Source organism: Candoia aspera, chromosome 5 (genome assembly GCF_035149785.1).
Source record: "Candoia aspera isolate rCanAsp1 chromosome 5, rCanAsp1.hap2, whole genome shotgun sequence".
In the NCBI taxonomy this organism is placed as follows: Eukaryota; Metazoa; Chordata; class Lepidosauria; order Squamata; family Boidae; genus Candoia; species Candoia aspera.
The window spans coordinates 30,384,100-30,406,097 of NC_086157.1; the positions used below are offsets into that span (position 1 = coordinate 30,384,100).

The 21,998-nt window shown below is 38.2% G+C and overlaps 1 protein-coding gene across 5 annotated transcripts in view; it reads left to right on the top strand.

Moving 5' to 3' along the window:
* Positions 1 to 21,998, top strand: part of ARHGEF7 (Rho guanine nucleotide exchange factor 7) — a 94,914-nt gene that overhangs the window by 13,523 nt on the left and 59,393 nt on the right. For 4 of the 5 annotated variants that reach the window (XM_063304852.1, XM_063304847.1, XM_063304848.1 and 1 more), the window contains exons 2-3: positions 8,874 to 8,960; positions 21,136 to 21,220. In XM_063304852.1, coding sequence (XP_063160922.1) covers positions 8,874 to 8,960; positions 21,136 to 21,220 — 172 coding nt within the window. Of the gene's footprint in view, positions 1 to 8,691; positions 8,781 to 8,873; positions 8,961 to 21,135; positions 21,221 to 21,998 lie in introns of those variants that run through there. The other variant, XM_063304851.1, reaches the window with a different exon arrangement.

Genomic DNA, 21,998 nt, shown 5'->3' on the forward strand with positions numbered 1-21,998 from the left:
ACTGGGGATTACATAAGATCTAAGGTGGTGAGATGGCTGTTTACAAGATTGCAGCCAATGCCATTGATGTATTTATTTTGGAGGGTTGACAAGCAGTGAAATTTCATGATCACCCGATGCCTGAAAATGTTGTTGACTCCTGCCTCTATCTTGTCTGTTTTTTTAACCAAGATTTTAAAAAAAATTAAAAACCCTTCAAAAACAAGCAAGCAAGCAAACCCTCGGAAGTGATAGCTGCAGTGTCAGGATCCCAGCAAAATAAGTGCTGATGTTCTGTCTTCAGTTTCTTGAATTATCTGGCATCAGAATATTGAGTAAGGTTGTAGCACCAGATTAGGCTTGGGGAGTCATGTGAACATGCCTTTTATGTCTAGATGGTTTTTCTATTTTCTCCTTTCTCTGTTGAATCACCTCAACAAATTCCATGGTTGTCCCTACCAGCTAAATGCTGAGAATTCTGGAGATTTGGCAGATAAAGAAACATTCAGCTCTAGTCAGGAATTTTTTCCTATCATCCAATTATGAATCTTCAAGTTCCTGACTACATTTCTGCTTGAATGTTCCACTGTTTCAAATGTATTATGTTTCAGCCAGAACGTATCTTGCCTTTTGAAACTTTCCTCATTGATTTTATGGATCAATTAACAATACCTTATTTAAAAGGAGCATATTTTATGTTTTATATAAACTGTATAATCAACTGTAGATCTGGGATTTCATGATGGGAAACAAATCTTTGTTTCTTGGGAAACAAAATAGAGGTTGGAAGAAGTTATATTGCCTATTACGCTAGGTTTGAAATAAGATTTTTGTTTTAATTTGGCCATGGAGGAAAAAATTCAAATGCAGGCTGGTTTCATAAATCACACTTACTATTTTATTATTATTATTTATTTATTTACTATCCCGCCTTTATTATTTTTATAAATAACTCAAGGCCACAAACATAACTAATAGTCCTTCCTCTTCCTATTTTCCCCACAACAACCACCCTGTGAGGTGAGTTGGGTTGAGAGAGAGTGACTGGCCCAAGGTTACCCAGCCGGCTTTCATGCCTAAGGTGGGACTAGAACTCACAGACTCCTGGTTTCTAACTCAGCACCTTAACCATTAGACCAAACTGGCTCTAATGTAGTTTGATTTGGTTTGTACTCACGAGTTATGTCTTAGCATGGTGTATGAACCTGGCAAGAGTGACTTATCAGGCAAATGTTTGGTTGCCTTTGATGAACTCAGACTACCATGTTTTGTCCAATAAAATATTTAACTGCAAGAGAGCATGATAAAGTAAACCATGGCTTAATGTAGAGATGAGCAATTTTTTTTCAGGCCAAAGACACTCTTTGGCTTTTTGGACATGGTTGTCCAAAGCAGGAAGGCTGGGGCAAACAGTAAATTCACATGTAAATTACAAATTTTAAATGCAGTTAATATAGGGCTACTGTATGTAGGCTGCAAAAATCCAGATGAACACTAGAAGATAGCAGAGATACAGAAAAAAAAGTATATTTTACTTCCATCTAGTAGTCCTTCATTTTTTTGTAGCCCAAATCTTTTGTAGCCCTAAGTACCGTAACAAGATTACTCTTTATGCATGTAATAATTATTTTCTGTCCTATTAGACATAAGAATTCCACAACTTTTTGTAAAGCTTTCCTGGCTGTATCCAAACATTTTGGAGTGTCATGCTTCTCTAACACATGAGATTGTGTATGAACTGAAAATATGATTATAGAATGAATTGCATGATATAAGAAGAAGCTTCTCTTGATGGAACATGTTTTTCCCTGCTAGAGTTATATGCTGTTGATGAATAGAGAAAAAGATCCAAATGGTCTGAATAGATTAGGGCTCAGCATGGTTCAGACGTATTTGGTAGAAACTTTGAAACTTGTGCAAGTATAAACAGCATCTCTCTGCTACTCATTAAAGCAGCCATGTCTTTTTTTTAAGGGTCTGTGCAAGCTTGGAAATAGATGTGGCATCTCTCAAGAGTTGACTAATAAACTTCTAAAACAGCCGCATTTTTGGGAGGACTTGTATAAAAGATGTGCATTGTACCTGTGTGAGCTCTGAAGCACTTCTTCCAAATCATTTTTGAAGTGTGTACAGAATAAATTATTTGGAGAAATAGGTGTTTGTTAGATCTATGAGCCAGGGCAAATTGGATGTGGTAATTGGTGAGATGTCAAGATTAAAGGTAGACATTTTGGGTGTCACTGAACTGAAATGGACTGGAATGGGCCACTTCACATCAGATGACCACCAGATCTACTACTGTGGACAAGAGGACCACAGAAGAAATGGAGTAGCCTTCATAATTAATAGTAAAGTGGCTAAAGCAGTGCTTAGATACAATCCAAAAAACGATAGAATGATCTCAATTCGAATTCAGGGCAAGCCATCTAACATCACAGTGATCCAAATATACGCCCCAACCACAGATGCTGAAGAAGCTGAAGTAGAGCAGTTCTGTGAGGATCTGCAGCACCTACTGGACAACACACCTAAAAGAGATGTTATTTTCATCACAGGAGACTGGAATGCTAAGGTGGGCAGTCAAATGACACCTGGAATTACAGGTAAGCATGGCCTGGGTGAACAAAACGAAGCAGGACATAGGCTGATAGAATTTTGCCAAGACAACTCACTCTGCATAACAAACACTCTCTTCCAACAACCTAAGAGATGGCTTTATACATGGACTTCACCAGATGTACAACACCGAAATCAGATTGACTACATCCTTTGCAGCCAAAGGTGGCAGACATCTATACAGTCGGTAATAACAAGACCTGGAGCTGACTGTAGTTCAGATCACGAACTTCTTCTTGCACAATTTAGGATCAGACTAAAGCGATTAGGGAAGACCCACAGATCAGCTAGATATGAGCTCACTAATATCTCTAAGGAATATGCAGTGGAGGTGAAGAATAGATTTAAGGGACTGGACTTAGTAGATAGGATCCCGGAAGAACTATGGACAGAAGTTCGCAACATTGTTCTGGAGGCAGCAACAAAATACATCCCAAAGAAAGAGAAAACCAAGAAGGCAAAATGGCTGTCTGCTGAGACACTAGAAGTAGCCCAAGAAAGAAGGAAAGCAAAAGGCAACAGTGATAGGGGGAGATATGCCCAATTAAATGCAAAATTCCAGAGGTTAGCCAGAAGAGATAAGGAATTATTTTTAAACAAGCAATGCGTGGAAGTGGAAGAAGACAATAGAATAGGAAGGACAAGAGACCTCTTCCAGAAAATTAGAAACACTGGAGGTAAATTCCAGGCAAAAATGGGTATGATCAAAAACAAAGATGGCAAGGACCTAACAGAAGAAGAAGAAAACAAGAAAAGGTGGCAAGAATATATGGAAGACCTGTATAGGAAGGATAACAATATCGGGGATAGCTTTGACGGTGTGGTCAGTGAGCTAGAGCCAGACTTCCTGAAGAGTGAGGTTGAATGGGCCTTGAGAAGCATTGCTAATAACAAGGCAGCAGGAGATGACGGCATCCCAGCTGAACTGTTCAAAATCTTGCGAGATGATGCTGTCAAGGTAATGCATGCTATATGCCAGCAAATTTGGAAAACACAGGAATGGCCATCAGATTGGAAAAAATCAACTTATATCCCTATACCAAAAAAGGGAAACACTAAAGAACTAGTGTTCAAACTATTGAACAGTGGCACTCATTTCACATGCCAGTAAGGTAATGCTCAAGATCCTGCAAGGTAGACTTCAGCAATTCATGGAGCGAGAATTGCCAGATGCACAAGCTGGGTTTAGAAAAGGCAGAGGAACTAGGGACCAAATTGCCAATATCCGCTGGATAATGGAAAAAACCAGGGAGTTTCAGAAAAACATCTATTTCATCTTGTATGCCTCCTGAAGAATCTGTATAACGACCAAGTAGCAACAGTAAGAACAGACCACGTAACAACGGACTGGTTTAAGATTGGGAAAGGAGTACGGCAGGGCTGTATACTCTCACCCTACCTATTCAACTTGTATGCAGAACACATCATGCGACATGCTGGGCTTGAGGAATCCAAGGCTGGAGTTAAAATCGCTGGAGGAAACATTAACAATCTCAGATATGCAGATGATACCACTTTGATGGCTGAAAGCAAAGAGGAACTGAGGAGGCTTATGATGAAGGTGAAAGAAGAAAGTGCAAGAGCTGGCTTGCAGCTAAACCTCAAAAAAAAAAACAAGATTATGGCAACCAGCTTGATTGATAACTGGCAAATAGAGGGAGAAAATGTAGAAGCAGTGAAAGACTTTGTATTTCTAGGTGTGAAGATTACTGCAGATGCTGACTGCAGTCAGAAGACGCTTAATCCTTGGGAGAAGAGCAATGACAAATCTCGATAAAATAGTTAAGAGCAGAGACATCACACTGACAACAAAGGTCCGCATAGTTAAAGCAATGGTGTTCCCCGTAGTAACATATGGCTGCGAGAGCTGGACCATAAGGAAGGCTGAGAGAAGGAAGATTGATGCTTTTGAACTGTGGTGTTGGAGGAAAATTCTGAGAGTGCCTTGGACTGCAAGAAGATCAAACCAGTCCATCCTCCAGGAAATAAAGCCAGACTGCTCACTTGAGGGAATGATATTAAAGGCCAAACTGAAATACTTTGGCCACATAATGAGAAGACAGGACACCCTGGAGAAGATGCTGATGCTAGGGAGAGTGGAGGGCAAAAGGAAGAGGGGCCGACCAAGGGCAAGATGGATAGATTATATTCTAGAGGTGACGGACTCATCCCTGGGGGAGCTCTGGGGGTGTTGACGACCGACAGGAAGCTCTGGCGTGGGCTGGTCCATGAAGTCACGAAGAGTTGGAAGCGACTGAACGAATAAACAACAACAAGGTGTTTGTTTGACATAAAGTGGTCTTAAGCCACATCCACACTACTGTTTTGCTGCATCCATAGTGTGCCCCATCATAAAATTGGCATAGGTCAATGCAAATATAAAATGGATGGGGCTTGTGTCACAGGGGTATCATGCTGCTTTCATGAGAGCTTTTAACCCTCCCTGTGGACTCTGCTGCATTGTAAAAGTGTTCCCTACTTTTGAAATATATCTCTATCTATCTATTTCCATTCAATCATGTCTGATTCTCAGAGACTGCCTGGACAAGTCCCTGCAGTTTTCTTCTCAAGGTTTTTAGAAGTGGTTTGCCATTACCTTCTTCCTAGGGCTGAGAGAAAGTGACTGGCCCAAGGTCACTTGGCTTCGTTCCTAAGGTGGGGCTAGAACTCACGTTCTCCCGGTTTCTAGCCTGATGCCTTAACCACTACACCAAACTGGCTCTCAGTAATTTATACAGGGAGTAGCTAAAGATGAGAGCTAACAATTGCAAGTAAACTAAAAAGTGGCAGCTAATTCTGATGTCGCATTTTGTGAATGTTGTGACTCAGATATTCAGCAGAATCTGTCTAACCCATTGCACAATTGGGTGAGGGCCATGTGTATGCATGTGTGTGTGAAAGAGAGGGTGATGCTTAACATCAGAAGCTTAATAGAGAATGATTTAAATAACTGAGATGTGTACTTTGGGTACTCAAAAGAAACGCAATCATGATTTTAAGATCTATCCTCCTCCCCCCCTCAAAAGAGTTCAGACAGAAAACAATTATTTGCTTTCATAAACTATTTGGGTGAAAGGTAGTCTAATTTTCTGGTAAATACTGTTCCTGTTGATACCTGATGTGTTCACAAATGCATACTTTGAGGACAGTGCTTGTTACCACCCCAAAATCATTTTTCAGTCTTTTAAGTTGCTGGCAAATATAAAAACCATTCTGTAATAAGTTACTCATCTTTTAGCTTGGCAATCTGTATTGTCTTGCTAAGTGATTGCGTTTTATCACTGATAAGGCAGACGTGCATAGCGAAATGATTGCCTATGTAGCATCTTTTTCCAATAAAGTATTTCTATTAAATATGGGTACCAAAGGATAGTAATTGATAGCTAGCATTAACCATGAATGAAGGTAAGTATGAGGCCACCTGTTACTATCAAATGCTGGCTATTAATTTCTACCCCTTTGTGTCTATATTTTAAATGATCCATGAGAAGAATTTACTCTGTAAAGGGAAAAAGACCCAAATTTCCTCTTCTATTATAAGGTTTCTTTTGCAGTCTCTTAATGGCACTTCCATGGGGTTTATTCGTTAATTCATTTTTGAAGCAGTTTGAGAAGAAAATGTTGGTGATCTTGTGAAAATTAAAATATTTCTGCAGGAGACATATGAAACATTTTTGAACTTTTAAAATACTTTCCCTATAAGTTCAGGTCAGGTTACTCATTATAGTCAATGATCAACTGCTAAAAAGACTGAGAAATTCTGAGTCATAATCCAGATTGAATTTTCCTATAAGCCAGAGTTAGATGAGCACTTAAAATTTGTCCAGATGTAAGGAATTCACTGTTACCATGGTCTGTTAGCTACATTTATGGTATGAACAGAGGTAACCATGATCTTCCCTATATCACTGGCACAGACTTTCCTTCGCTTCTTGCTATTACTGGTATGGCTGTGGCTGATGACATTTGGAAATCCCACATAAAGACCTCGGATTTCATTTCTCTGGAAGCTTCTGTGGGTTTCCAAATTGGTACATTGTGCCTGGGGAGCTGTGCACATAGACGTCAACTACAGTACATGTGCTTCTTTTTTAAAGGAGGCCTAAAGGGAGGTTTCTACAATTTGAGCTCCTCCCCTGCCTCCAAGATCTTACAGATGTCAGCCTTGAATGATGGCAGAGGTACATAGCAAAAGGTCTTAATTGTCTATTCAAAAGTAGGACAAGATGCACCTTCATATGCTTGGATCCAAAGCTGTTTCAGGCATTTGAGGTAAGAACTAGATAGTAATAGTTTTTCAGTACTGGCCTAATAGAATAAAAATGAGCAGTGCCAATCAAAATGTTGGCCACAGTATTCTCTCCTTTTCTATTAAAGATCCATAATGCCTGGAACTTCCAAACGTTGGAGTGCTTCATCAGATGTGACCATCATTCTGTTAGGGTTGAGGAATCTGTCCTGCTCTTCTCGGGAGTTTATCTGTTCTTCTCTGTTCAGGAACTGATGAGGTTCAAATGATGGCACAGAGCCTTTTTACTGGAAGCACCAGTTTTGTCAATCAGCTTGAAAACATTTGTGTTTTTTTTCATGTAGTTTAGGAGATTGTGGAGGAGGGGTTATTCTCTGTTGACTGAGGAAGTTTGATTCTCTACTACTGATCTTTTTTGCTGTTAAGTTTTATAATGCATTTTATGATTTAATGATTGCCAACTCTCTTGAGCTCATCTGGAAAAACATAAAGATTTGAAATATGTATCACACAATTTTTGCTTCAAATGACCCAGAATATGGACATCTGTAAGGTGCACCTAATCTTTTTAAAACTAGTTTTAACAATATATGGAAATCTCTACAGACATTTCCATACTCCAAAGTTACAGTGCTCTCTACCCATCTTTGAATCAACAGAATATTATAGTGGCGTGACATTTGCCAATCCCTATCCTGCCTTTATTGCGTCTGTTTCCAATCATTGCTGGTCACTTAACTTCCCTCCAAGTTAATGGAAGGTGCTTTTGGATGCAGTTGCCCTAAGGGGGAAATATTATTTTTAACCCTGGTTCCACTTGGGATGTCTTAAAGCTATCTCACTCATGAAGACAAGATGAAGGCAATGTCATGAGGATGTAGCACAACCTGTAAATCCAGTATATATTCAGTGTTTTAATACTGTACCCTGAAACTGACATAGGTTTGAAGATGGACCTAGGTTGGAAAACTGAAATGCTATGCTATATGGCAACAGAACTATTCTCTTAATTCCAGTTTAAACAGATGCCTATTTAATATACTTTCCGCAGTTCAGTAAATGTAACAGATTCTACTAGAAAAACTATTTTTGAAGTGGGAGGAGTGTGGAAAAGCAGAAGTATGCCTGAGGTATGGCGCTCTTGGTTTTCTTTGCAGAATGAGACTTCGCTTTTTTTTTTTTTTTGGAGGCAGGTGTATGTTTTTGCTATGAAAGCACCTCTGCTGTCTCTCTGTAACTCACGGTGACCTCTGCGTTAGTGGATGGGGCTCTTTGGTTCTGTACAGGGCAGTCCTAGACTTGATGGCCGTTAGGTGACGGTTTCAAGCTCAGGTACTACCGAGGACAAAGACCTGAAGAAATAACGCTATCGCGGAGTCACCTTTTTCTTCAGGAGAATTGTAAGATTGAAGTTCTGTCTCACCATCCCGGGTGTCTTAAATTTCGGTCAAAAATTAACCGCCGCCTAAAAAAGATGTGATACTTGTTAAAAGTGCAGGAGCCTTTCTAGAAAGGAAAGGGGGCCGCTCCGGAGAGGAACAGTGAAACCGCTTCCCATGGTAACCGTGTTTATTCCTCCCCCACCCCCCCAGCGGCGGGTGCTGCTGCTGCAAAAAAGGGGCGCGCGAACAAACTTCTCTGCCTTCTTCCCGGGTGACCCGAAACTCGTAGGCGCGCTATTTCTTGGCCAAATGGTCCTTAGAATGGAAGCATCCATCGAGGGAGAGGGAGAGAGAGAGACAGTAGGAAAGTCATCCGGGGTGGGTGGACAGGGACTTCCCTCGTCGTCTTCACACGCCATTTCCTGCTTTCGTGTTTACTTCCCGGTTCACCTCTCCAGTCACGGACACAGCAAATCAAACGCTGTTTTCAAGTGAAGCCCAGAAGGGGAGAAGCAGGGAGTGAATGGGACTACAGGAGAGAGTTGCCCTGGAAGGTGAGTCCGGGGTGGCTCCTCCCGGGCGCCTTTCCCGCAGTTGGAGCCCAGCACCCGATCTGATTTGAGCCGCTTCGCCTTCTCCTCTTGCAGGTTTACCCGGAGCCGCGCACCGAGAGCGAGTGCCTGAGCAATATCCGCGAGTTCCTTCGGGCATGCGGCGCCACCCTTCGCCTGGAGGTGAGGAAATGGGGTGGGAAGCGAATGTATGTCTCCTACCTGTGGAGCGTCGGGGGAGCGGGGGTGGTGGAGGACCGCCGCGGCGGTAAAATCTCCGCAGAAGAATGAATCGGTGTGTGGGGGAGCTGGAACGGAGTAGCTGCTAGCAAGAAACCTCCCTGCCTCTGTTTTACACACAGACGAGTCTGTCACTAGCCCAGTATTAATATGATTCCTCTTTGCACACCTATTTAGAACATGCAGACATCTATGTGTCTAAGCTGTTTTGCTTACACAATACCAATCCTATATTTTCTGTACATTTATAACCACAGTCTTTTATGACTACATGTTGTATTGTTTGAACAGCTTTTTTGCAATCAGGTTTATAATTACTTCCTCTGAAGCAATCCGATTGAGGGACAAACTAGGTAAGATATGATAGGTCTGTGGTTTATGGTGAACTCTGTGTTGCATCTGAATGCTTGTCTTGAGGGTGAGAGTAATCATCCCATATTGCCCAGCTACTCCTGACTGGTGTTAGCCTCACAGCAGAAGATATCCTAGTAAGCTAGTAAGATTGGAGAGAAAAGATAACTTCTCCGCCCAATGTATTCAGTTGCTTTTTTTTTTCATATGCTTATTCACAAACTAGCCCAGTATATTGAAGCATACATACATTGTGAACATCTAGCCTGTGTGATTTGATTATGTTCTGGTATATTATACACCTAGATTAATTCAGTAAAGTTAATTATGGGTAAGCATGTTGTGTGAATATAACCAGTTTTAGCCTTGTGAGCAAATTAATAGTGAGCACCCCTTTTGCAATCTAGTGAACTGTTCAGAGAAAAATAAAAACATGGGATATCCAGTTGTTCCTCTCCCAGCAGTTTAGTGTGAATTGCTTCAAAGTAAGCCTGTGATGGCCATTAATTTGAATGGCTTTAAAAGGTGGAGAACAAGGCTTTAGGCATGAAGATTAAATGTTATCCCTGTGATAGGACAGGGCGGTGTCTCCATCTGTTGCTTATGAGAAACCCAGAGGCATGCGATTGACAAAATGCTGGACTAAGATGGGCCTTAGCCTGATCCAGTAGGACTATTCTTAAATCCTTATGTACTGGCAGAAGAAGACAGATGGGAATCAAAAAGTTCCATGATACAGCCAAATTACATAGATGATGATTCTGAAATAGGTGCAGTTGAGTCCTAAACTGTAGGACTGTAGCAGTTCTATAGAGGCTGTTTTGGAGAGAATACCTGGTGGAACCAGTATTGGTTCTGATGCTGGGTAGACTTCTGGAAGCCAAGGTGGAAGGTTTATTTCTTTATACCTTTCCCTTTGATGCCAGTGGGTGGGAAAATAAATATGTTATCTTCAGAAACAGGATAGTTCTTGGCATGTTGGGGGTTAGAGAGCCAGTTTGGTGTGGTTTAGGTGGTGGCCTAGAAACCAGGAGAATGTGAGTTCTAGGTCTCCCTAAGCCGTGAAAGCCAGCTGGGTAACTTTGGGTCACTCACTCTCAGCCCACCTCACAGGGTTGTTGTGGGGAAAATAGGATGCAGGAGTATTAGGTACGTTTGCTGCCTTGAGATAGATAGATATATGAAGGTGGGATAAGCTATTATTATTAGTAATATGGGCATTTAGATCCTATACATTTAAGGCTGTGCCTGGCATGCCTGTGAAAGGTTCTGCTGCTAAAAAATGTTTTAACGTGCTACTGGAGAAGAAGTCCTCCATGACAGAAGTGCCCATTCATTGTTAAAGTGATATTTCTATCATGTCCAAACTTCCTTTAATAAGTTTTTCACTAGCTGCAGAATTGCTTGATTTGTAGTTTTCATATTTATTTTTCAGATTTTTATCACGGCCCATCTCTCCCAGAAAGGGGGACTCTTGGTGGTTTACAATAAAATTGACAATTAAAACCATAAAAGACATAAATTACAATATAAATAGAAAATAAAATAGATATAAAATCCAAGTGGCATATGTACATCCATATGTACATTTGTTGTCTCATATAACTTACAAAACTACTCATCTTAGAATCTGTCTTGGAAATTTCACACATGCAAATCTACTATGTCCTTTTGGTATAGATATGCAAAGAACAACACCCCCCCCCCCAAATAATAAGGAAAAGAAATTAAATGCAGGCGATAAAAGAAGAAATCTAACTAAATTTAGTTACCAACACTATTCACTGCATCTATGTTTCTGTGATCTCTCTTTCTCCATTGCTTTCTATTCTTGCAAACACAATATATGAACTCTGCTTTATATGTTGCCTTTTGTTCTTTAAACTTCTCACCTCTTTCTTTTGGGGATCTCATCATCTCTCTCTAACCACTCCTTTCTTGGTCTTTTCTGTCCTCTCAACCCATTTTCTCTTCCTTCATAGATACACTTTGCAATTTGTTCTTCATCCCTTTTCTATGATTAATCACATTAATGTGATATATTTAATTTTTCATCATTTATGTTTAACTTGAAGTCATTCACTGTCTTTCCTCTTTCAAACTATAACCTTGAGCTTTGATACATTGATTTTTAGATCCATACTCCTTGTTTTATTATACTGTGTATCTGATGTTTGTTGTAAATCATATGGGTTCTTAGCCAGCAGCAGTATAGCATCTGCATGAAAAAGGAAATATACATTTTTGTTTGAACATACATAATCTGTTATGTCACCATAATATTTATTACACAAGTATCCATAAAATGCATTAAACAATCAAGGAGATCTCATACATCCTTGTTTTATTTTCTTCTTGGGATTGAAACATTTACTAAGCGTTCCATTTATTTTCACACATGCTTTTGTTTAGTTTTATTTTAGCACAGTGTGTGAGCTCAACCATTGGGGGTAGAAAGCAGAACTGTATGGCTTAGCGTCTTGGGCCAACCCTGGCAGTTGTTTATTCAGTAGCCAGTGATTTAAGAAATTGACCTAGAATTGCATATTTTTATGTGAGTGATCATGCTTATATCTGGAGTGCTGTGTGCCTGTAGATGTTTTCTTTGGTGCCGCTAGGCTGTCTTCTATGTCTGACTGTTTACATTAAAAAAACAAAAAATAGTTAAGCAAACAAAGTGAAGCTGGCATGTAACAAAGGGAAGTGTCAGCCTCTAGCATCATCTTTATTTCCAAGACTGCCCCTGGGAATTCTTAGAAAATAAAAATGGGTGGTTGCTTTTTTTAGAAGTGTACTGACCTGTCCAGTAAAAGCACAAAGATAAAGTGGGGTCTGTGGAGCATCCTCTGGGAAGCTAGGATGCTAAGTAGCATTCTGGTAAATTGGTGTTTTGTGAGTGGTTGCACTGGTGTCATTTGTGAATGGGAAGGCCCCCAATAGTAATTCTGAACACTTCTGAAAGAGTGTTCACAACGTGATCCTTCTGTTCCAAATGTGGTTACCTGCTCAAAAAAGTTTGGTACACATGGCACCTATTTTTATAAAAACTAATTAGTTTTTCCTATGTGCTCTAAAAGTGAGCCAAGGTAATTGGAATTTGTGATTAGGGATGTGGAGAGATGGTAATAAAAGTTTTAGACCCTTACTTGACTTAAAATCTAAAAAGTTTCCTTGCTTAAATAAGCCAGTAGGAATAGGTTTATAAATGTGCCAGCTGGAAACTCTGAAATTATGTGTTCAAAGTATGCCAGCACTTCACTTGGAAGGGCCCCCAGTGTGGCTTGCAAATCGATAAAAAGTTTGTTCTGCCTTCTAACCTTACACGCTACAAAAAGAAATGAAATCAAAGGAATAAGAGCAGAATGGAAACAGAAAAAAAGAATATTTAGGTACTAATTATTAATGTTATAATGATCTTAGCATTTCCTCTGCAATATTTTGGTGGAAAGGCTGTTAGATGACTATTAAGAAAGAGGCAAAATTTCTCTTTCTCGTCCATAACTTGATGTAGGTGGTAAGGTGACCCTAAAGTGTAATCCAGAGGTTCACAAACTGATGCAACTGTGCACTGCAGTCCCTTGGGGATTCACAAACAATTTAGAGAAAGATTGTAAAACTTTTTTTAAATAGCTGATCAGGCTTGTACACGCTAAGGGGAGCTCTGTCAAAACTCACTCCTCTTTGCCTGAAAATATCCGTCATTTGACCCTTCCAGGCACACATCCAGTATATATGGTTATCAACATTATAATAAAAAGGAAAAAGAAAAATGTAAGTTAAAAAGAGGAATAAATCAATGAAACCAGAAAAAGTGTCCCGCAGTTAAAATTCACTACCTAAACAACCTCCGCAAAAAAACAAAGCAAAACAAAACAAAAAAACCACTGAATAAACTCAATTTCTGAAAACTGAAAGTGAAAACAAAAAAGAGTTTTATTAGAAAATGAATACCATAAGCTTAAGTCACTGAGAAGCCCTATCTTTTATCTCCATTTGATTGTGGACAAGATGATCTTAGTTGGTGGATAGGTTCATCCAAGAGAGAGACCAAAGTGAAGTTAGAGGGTTGAGTAATTTTCAAGTGGCTTTTGGGTACTTGAATGTCATACAATATACTTCTGTGCTTAATCATAACTGAAGTCAAATTGCAGTAGTAATTGCAGTGATGTTAAATAAATAAATAAATAAATAAATAAATAAGGAAGGAAGGAAGCTTGAGAATACAGTAGTGCTTGAAATATTTCTAAGGAAGTTAGAAATATTCCGGGGCTTCCGGTGGGGAATGGCAGACTGAATGGCTGTGCCCACAAGCTCAGCGGGCGGAGATGACAATGCAGCAATTTTTGGGGGGCTCAGGCAGGTTCTCCTGAAGCCCAAAAATGTTCTCCAGATAAAGGAGAACACCTGGAATCACCCCATCTGCCCTCCGGATGGCTGCTTGCAGCCAGAAGATCACAAACAGCTTTTGTGTTCAACTAGTAAGAGATAGCTGGGAGACAGGGACGCCGTCACTTTCCAAGCCGTGCTGTAGCCTTAAAGGGACACTAAGACCGGCCACCCCATTTCTAAATCACCAATTTGTGTGTGTGTGTGTATTTAAGTATATATAGCCCAAGAGAGGCTTTCTACAGTAATGAGAAGCTGGTTCTCTTGGTGCTTATCATTATTTTTGGGATTACTTTAAAACATTTTTTTTTTAAGTCTTGGATTCCGTTTTCCTTCCAAATATAAAGGAGGATTGAGAATAAACAATTGTCTTCCTGTTATTATTTTTGTATTAAATTTGAAGGTATTAGCATTTTCCTACATGTTGAATCAGCTGATCTGAACATTCAGCTTTCTTTTTTCACTTTCCCTTGGAAACTGTCTGCCTATCTTACTTTCACTTTGTGTAAACACACTCTGGAACTTTTCCATAGCTTTGACTATGATGGTTAAGCTCCTGGGAGGTGCCATAATCTACTGGGTGAGACATGGAGGATTTCAAACAGATTCTTTCTGACTTCCACCAAGATTTTAAACAAATTTCTTCTGACTTCTATCAAGCTTTTATGCAAGATATTCAGGATACTGTGGAAAATATGAGGTCTAAAATGTGCCATCAGATTAGGGATTTGGTGGATGAAATTGTGGAATTTAACAGCGATAGAAATGCTTCTTTTAAGAGTGACATTGGGATTTTTATTGAGATGCTGGATGAAGATTGGATAGTGGAGTTGGAGAAATTTAAGGGAGAGAGAATTCTGCAAGCCACAAGTGAAATGGACTTTCTGGTGGAATGCCATGAAAAGAACCTGGAATCTTTGGGGAGCTGGGCTGTCTAATTCTTTCAAGAGGGAAAAAAAAAGGCTCTGTGTACATAGTGGGGATATATAAATGCTCTGGTTTATTTTGAAGTGGGATAAGTGTTAAAGAATGTTTATCTGGTTTGCTTTAAGGGTTTGATTGAAGTTATTTGATTTTAAAGATTTGGATTTATTGCTTCAGACTGTCTTTTTTTGGGTTTTTTAAGATTAAGATTATTAAAACTGTTGTATTAGGTTGATCTGGTTTGCTTTAAGGATTTGATATATGTTATTCCCTTTTAAAGATATGGAATTACTATTTTGAATTGTTTTTGTTTTTTGGGTTTGTTAAGATTGGGATTATTAAAACTGTTGTACTACTAAGTATAATAGCAGACAACTTATGTGCTTTTTAATTTGATTCTTATTATAGTAGACAGAAATGTATAGAATAATGGTAGGAAGGGAATAATTAAATATTTTTATCTTTTGGAGGGGAGAAAGATGTTAGGAGGTGTACATGAATTTTTTTCTTTATTTTAATATAAGGGGGAGGAGTAACTACTGAGTGACTTTTATTATGTGTTAAAGTGGAATGATTTATAGAAATAATTTGGTTGTTTGGTTTAAGAGAGTAAGAGATTGATTATGGAAATTTTTGTATATCCTTGCTGTTAAAAGTCGGAAGCCACATCTTTTTGTAAATGTGAAATTTTTTTTCTCTTGTGTTTTCACATTTTTTTAGTTCTTTTTTCATTCTTTGTAGGGGTTTTTTTTTTGTGGTTTTTATTCTTTTCTTGAAACTTAATAAAATTTATTAACAAAAAAAATATGGAAGTTAGAAATATTTCAAGGAAGTTCTATTTAGATTTTTTGCCCTGGCATTACATGTTAAAGAAGCTGTGATTTTCAGCTTTTTTCCTCCAGAGAAAGATCCTCTCGGAAAGCATCAAAACATTCTAGACTAGAAATTAAGGCAAGTCCTTCCCCTCTAGCAAATGATACAGTTGGCAAAACAGCCTTTGTTAATAGAAAGCACTCCAGGCCATCTTACTTTATAACAAATAAACTCAAATGCAAATCAGCTGTAGCCTTATTTAGCATGTATGACTACACTCAGATCAGACAGAACTATCAACAGCATTTTCTTCTTGTGTTAAATGCACACATTTGTCCTGTCCCAGCCATCTATTACAAGTAAAATTAGATAGAAATAAGGGAAATGTATCATGATTCTCTACCTTAAATCTCTAGATGATCTTACCCAGAAGTCTTTTATGTAAATCAGGGATAGGAAACCTGTGGTCCTTTGGCTATTTTTAGCAGCTCTTAGGGTTGCTCAGGTTTGCAATTCAGCAATATCTCAAGGACTTCAGTTCTTTCTCACTACTGTAAATAAACAAAAAATGGAAACATCTTCGATGTACAGTAGATTTAAAGCATAGGAGACAAGATAGAATAGTGCAACACTCTCCACCCAGAGAGCCTTAATATAGAGGGCAAGTCTCTTTATGCCAGATTTTAGAACCCAATTCTGGGAAGAATTGGAATTCTGCAGAACAGTGCTTCTCAATACTATCTATGCAAGGAATCCAAGAAAGCTGGCATTCTGTAATACTGAAAAGAGCTGTGGCATTACAGGATAGCCTCTAGAGCAGGATTTCTCAACCAAGATTCCTGGAACTCTAGGGTTCTGCGAGAGGTCACTAGGGGTTCTCTGGGAGGTCATGATTTATTTAAAAAAATATTTCAAATTCAGGCAACTTCAGATTAAAGAGATAAATTTCATTCTTTATTTTTAGTTTAAGAACACTGTTAATGCATATATACAGGCCTACCCATGAAACAAATATAATACATTTGTAACTTCTGGCCGATATTTGAGCCTGAATGTTCAGGGGTTCCCCAAGGCCTGAAAAATATTTTAAGGGTTCCTCCAGGGGCAAAAAGTTGAGAAAGGCTGCTATAGGGTCCTATGCTTCCTATGTTCTATTACAGGTTGTTTTAATGCCATTAGATACCAGAAGTAGTTGAAAGCTTGATGGAAAAGGAACATACTGTAATTAATTTCACCTGAGAACTCATGAGATTTATTGTAGTTATTCCAAGAATGATCATTCAAAATTATTAAAACTATGCATTAAGAAAAGGTTTATTTACAGTGGCTTAACCACTTACATTTCAAGAGACCATTTACTAACTGCATTCATATATCATTCTAAGCCATTATCTCCCTAGACATGGTTTATTAAACAAGCCATGATAGGATAGGTTTATACAATATGCTCAACCACAAACTACATTTTAGCTTAGCATGTTGTGTGATTCACATGCAGGAGACTCTTATTTTAAACCTGGTGATAGAATACCTTCTTCATGCTAAGGCTGGCACAGGAGATGCAGAGCTCTGTTCTCAAACCCTTGCTGCCACCCCTTACACCATAGTATCTGCCTCTTGAGGCAGTGCTTCACTCTACTTAATGATAGGCCAACTATTTAGCATTATATTTATCACTGTTATTAGGGTTTTTGTCTAATGGCTGGCAAGCTAGTCATACAGAACTGAATTAGTTATTAATGAGCCAAAGAGAAGGTCTACTCTGTGGTTTCAGTTGAGATTGTGAGTTGTGAAGTGGTGAGAAATTAGCCTCCCGGAGTCCCAAATATCCTAGTGGGTATACGTGCCATGAAATTAAAAACCAACCAACCAAAAGCCTCTCTTGTTCTAAATGAGGGACAGGAATTCTTGTTTTCTAAAACTCCATACAGAAGTAGGGGATCTGCTGCCCTCTAGACAGATGCGAGAGTGTCAGATGTGAGAGTGTCAATATTATTCTGATTTTATTGAATTTTAAATTGTTTTATTGTGAACTGCCCAAGGTCCCCCGAGTGGGGGAGATGGGCGGTAATAAAAATATAATAGATAGATAGAATTGGGCATGCCAAAAGAATGAGTCCAAAACAGAGCAAAATATTTGACTTTAGAGCTGGCAATCAATCTTGAAATTGAGATTTCAGAAATATGGGAAAGGAAAAGAAAACAAGCCATTTCTATTATGGCCTGTTCCACTTCTCTATTTTAGGAATTGATGTTTCTACCCACATAGTCTACTTAGTTCTTTTGGTCTACTGCCAGAAGGATCTGTAGGTAGCACTTTGGAGCCTTCCCAGCTCTGCTTCCTGAGAAGCAAGTGCAGTTGTTGTGTTTCTTTTCTTTCTTTTTTTTTTGGAGTGGGGGGAAGAGTCAATTTTACTGTTCATATTTATGCAAAAGAGCATCTCTCTCTCTCTCTCTCTAATCTCTAAATGCAATTTTGGTGATGCAAAGAAAGGGATACCTTTCTTGGTATGATCTTGAGTCCTTGGGTATTAGTTATTTGAAATACTTGACACAGTTCATATGATTACTGTTCTACATGAAAAAAATTCTGATACGTCATAAAATCACTTCCCTATAATCAGTACAGTATATATACATACTTTGCTCTTCCCTCCCCCACCCATCATCCTGTTTGTTTTCCTGTTGAGTAATGCATGCTAGGTGCACAATACAGATGATGAGGATGAGGATGATGCTTCGGTTGGGGTGAGCCAATCAACTTGTTCCAATATGCCAGATAGTCTCAGTCTGACGGGAAACATAAGCCCCTTAACATCCTGTTTTTTAGTGCTGATTTAGTGAACTATTACTGAGTGAGAATTTAAAATGAAGGTGAGTTTAAATCCATTTTCCCCTTGCCGTTGTAGAAACATCATTTTGCTTTTAAATAGTTTATTTTATTTAAAATTTCTATTTATATGTCTCTCCAGATTTAGAACACCACTTTTTTTGTCTTTATCTTGCATCATGCTGTTAAGAGTTTCTGAAACACGGATCCAGAAACTGGATTTTTAAAAAATACTTAACAAAAAATCAACTGAAGTTTCCTTTTTTTAATAGATGTTTAGGAAGAATCTCTGCAGAATAGTTTTTTGTTGAGTATGTTTACTTAATGGGCTTAAACTTGTCTCACTTGAGCCATGGCTGTTTGTTTCTGATGTTAAACTTGGTATTTCTGATGTTTTATTGTTTTTGATGTTATACCTCTTACTAGAGGTATAGCAAAATTGGAGTATGCTTACCAGATGTGGCAGAGGCACAAAAAATAAATTACACTATTTACATACTTTCCTTTAAAATGAAGTATATATATGGAGAGGTGAAATGGAATAATAGGAATGTATATACTGTATGTTCTTTATATAGACAATATCTAAATCTCTTTACAAGAGATTTTGCTTTAAAATGTTCTGAAAAGCAGGCAGCATTTGAATTACAGGCTATGCATGTGGAAATGAATGAATTTGGTTGCAAATGTGGGAGGGGCTGCACACCCATAGAAATGGGTGATTTTATAAGATTAACTATTATTTTATGCATCCTGGTACAGTACAATAAGCTTTCTATTTCAACTCATAGAATTTTTAATTTAGTGGATTTATGTGTCCATTGGCAAATTATCATTAAGAATAGTTAAAAGGAATGAAAAAAAATAGAAATATTAGTTTTTCTGATATTTATAGTATGTATAAAATGTATTTTCAAAAACCAAAAAGCTTAATGTATTGCTAGCATTTCCTAACAAATAATGTTCTTTAACTTAATTTTGCTTTATTTTTTAAACTGAAGTAAATACTATTAAATGCCATTTTAATTGTTTCCATTATGCAGATATTTCAAAATATGCTGCCAATTCTGCTAAAGTTTCATTTACTTAAGGCACATCGGTAATTTTTATTTCATTTGCACTTTCATATTTTCTAAAAAATAGCACTTTGAGTTCAAAATGATATTTTCTAGCTTCTACATAATCAGTGAACATTAATCTTACAGATTTTTTTTATAGCTTGTCCATTCTTGTGAGATGATTATCTTTCTCCCCAGTAAGGAACTTTACTGGGGAGAAAGGTAAGTAAATTCTTCATAAAAGGCGTAACTAATTACTCTTTATTCAGCTTTCTGTACGTTTTGTCTTAATCCTATTTACAGAAACAGGGTATGAAACCCACTTAGAATTGACAAAGATTGGAAAAGCATGTAAGCTTCCCAATATATAAATGTCTTTTTTAAAAAGTGGGAACAAAGCCTTAATTGTTTTCCTCCCACAGATGTATATGTATACTAACACACATAACAGAAATATAAATGTGTTCTTTGCTATGTGCTTGGTTGTATTGTCATACATATAAATTTGAATTTCTCTCATGCTTCATATGTTTGCTTTTAAAATCTGAGATAAAATGAGAAGGAGAAACAACATAGATTGAATATATAGTTTCTGCAGTTCTGCTCTACCCTTAACTGAAAGCCAGCTATGCCTGGTGTTCAGTCCAGACATCAAGTTCTGCTCATTAATCGCAATCCTATTTGCCTCGCGTGTGAAAAGATATTTTTTATCCTTTCTTCAAGGAGCTTAGATGGGATATGCTATCCTTTGGATAAGCTTCCAAGGTGTGTAAGAATGACAGATCACTGGATTCACACATCATTCTAAACCATGGTTTGCTTAATCACAATGTGTTGAATAAGACACAGTTGGCTCAATTCACACATGACATCATTATACAAATGATAATTGCCAAAATGACATACTTTTGTATTAATGGACTTCCATGAATAATGGACATCCCCTCCCCACAACATGTCTTAAAATGAGATTTCACTGAAATGTTATTTACAAACTACAAAGGATGTGATTGTACAACACTTGAAATGAACCTCAAGCAAGCCACATCATATATGGCTTTGCGTAGGGGCAACCTGTGACTTAAGGCTACCTGCAACCCTTGGAACCCTTCTAGCTATTGCTGTTGAAAACAGATGGCACAATTTCCTGCCATCTGATGATGGAAAACCAATGTGGTGCAAGCCTAAAAAAATCAGCTTATCAGTGTTTTCTTTGTTTAAACAAAGAAAAACTTAAAACATTGGGGAAAAAATCAAGCCTTTCCTACATGCATATGTAGGATCGGGGCCTACCCTCACCTACATTTGCAGTATTTTAATGCAGCCCTTGAGTCAGGAAAAATTCCCATTCCTGGTTGAAGATGATCTGAATCACTCAATTGCCTCTTCTGGGATTTGAGCCGAGATCTGTCCAGTATAAGTTTAATATTCTTAATAACTACAGCTCTGCAAGGTCCCATATAATTCATTGCTGGTTGACATATCATAAATATGGATGGTTAAATCTGAGATTGGAATAGTGTTTGAACCTAGTCATTCTGGATTATAAATAATATTTTATAGCTTTGAGTATGAATCAGGCCTGTGTGGCTTCAAATTGTAGTTAAAACAAACCATGGCTTAAAATAATACTTTGTATGTGCAAGTAATATAAAAATAAACTGTAAACATTGAGGTGAGCTAATATATTAACAGGTCTTTCAAAAAAGTGTTGATTTTGTTTCTAGATTCTAATGAGTCTATGATTTTTTTTTAGACCTTTGATGCAAATGATCTCTACCAAGGGCAGAACTTCAGTAAAGTGCTCAGTTCCTTGGTTGCACTAAATAAAGTAACAGCAGGTAAATAGAAATCCATTTAATAGATACATTTTTTATAGTTTTTGGGGAGACGTTGATTGTTTTCAGTTATTTAGCATTTAAGTAATCTTTCCTCTTTCCTCCTTCAGCTTGTGTGATTCAAATTTGAATAATTGCAGCTACATTTCTCAGAATTTTACTCTATATTATTTGCTTTTCTACTTTTGGGATTACTTTTCTTCCTGTCTGCTTCTCCAGCGATCTGTGAGCTGCAAAACATAAAGTCAGTTCTCCTTTGAGGCCAAGCCAGCTCCTGATAACTTCGTGGACACTTTTCTATAATTTTCCTGGCAAGAATACAAAAGTGACTTTTTTGATTTCTAGTCAAAACTGTAGTCCTAGGGCTTCCCATCAAAACACTAATCCAGTCTGGCCCTGCTTAACTTTTTGAGATCAGCCAAAGTTGTCTAGATGCTGCCACCTACCTGGGCATGAGCAGAATATCTTTTTTTAAAATAAAACAAATGTACTGATGCTGTGTTCACTAACACTAGCTACGAAGTTAATAGCTGCATAGCACTTCAGATTCAAAGGTACACAAGTGCTTCAGAGCGCATGGCAGCATGAACGTAGCATCTATCTTCAACTCTTTAATGCCTTTTCTTGGGATCACATAGCTATACTCTGCAGCTGCCATGCAGTCCTGGGAAAGACATCCTTGATTTCAGAAGTTGCAGCAAGGTGCTACATCTGTGACTTCTCTGTTCTGAAGCACCCATTTGCTTTCAGAGGGGTGCTACTCAACCCTAGCAGAGAGTGG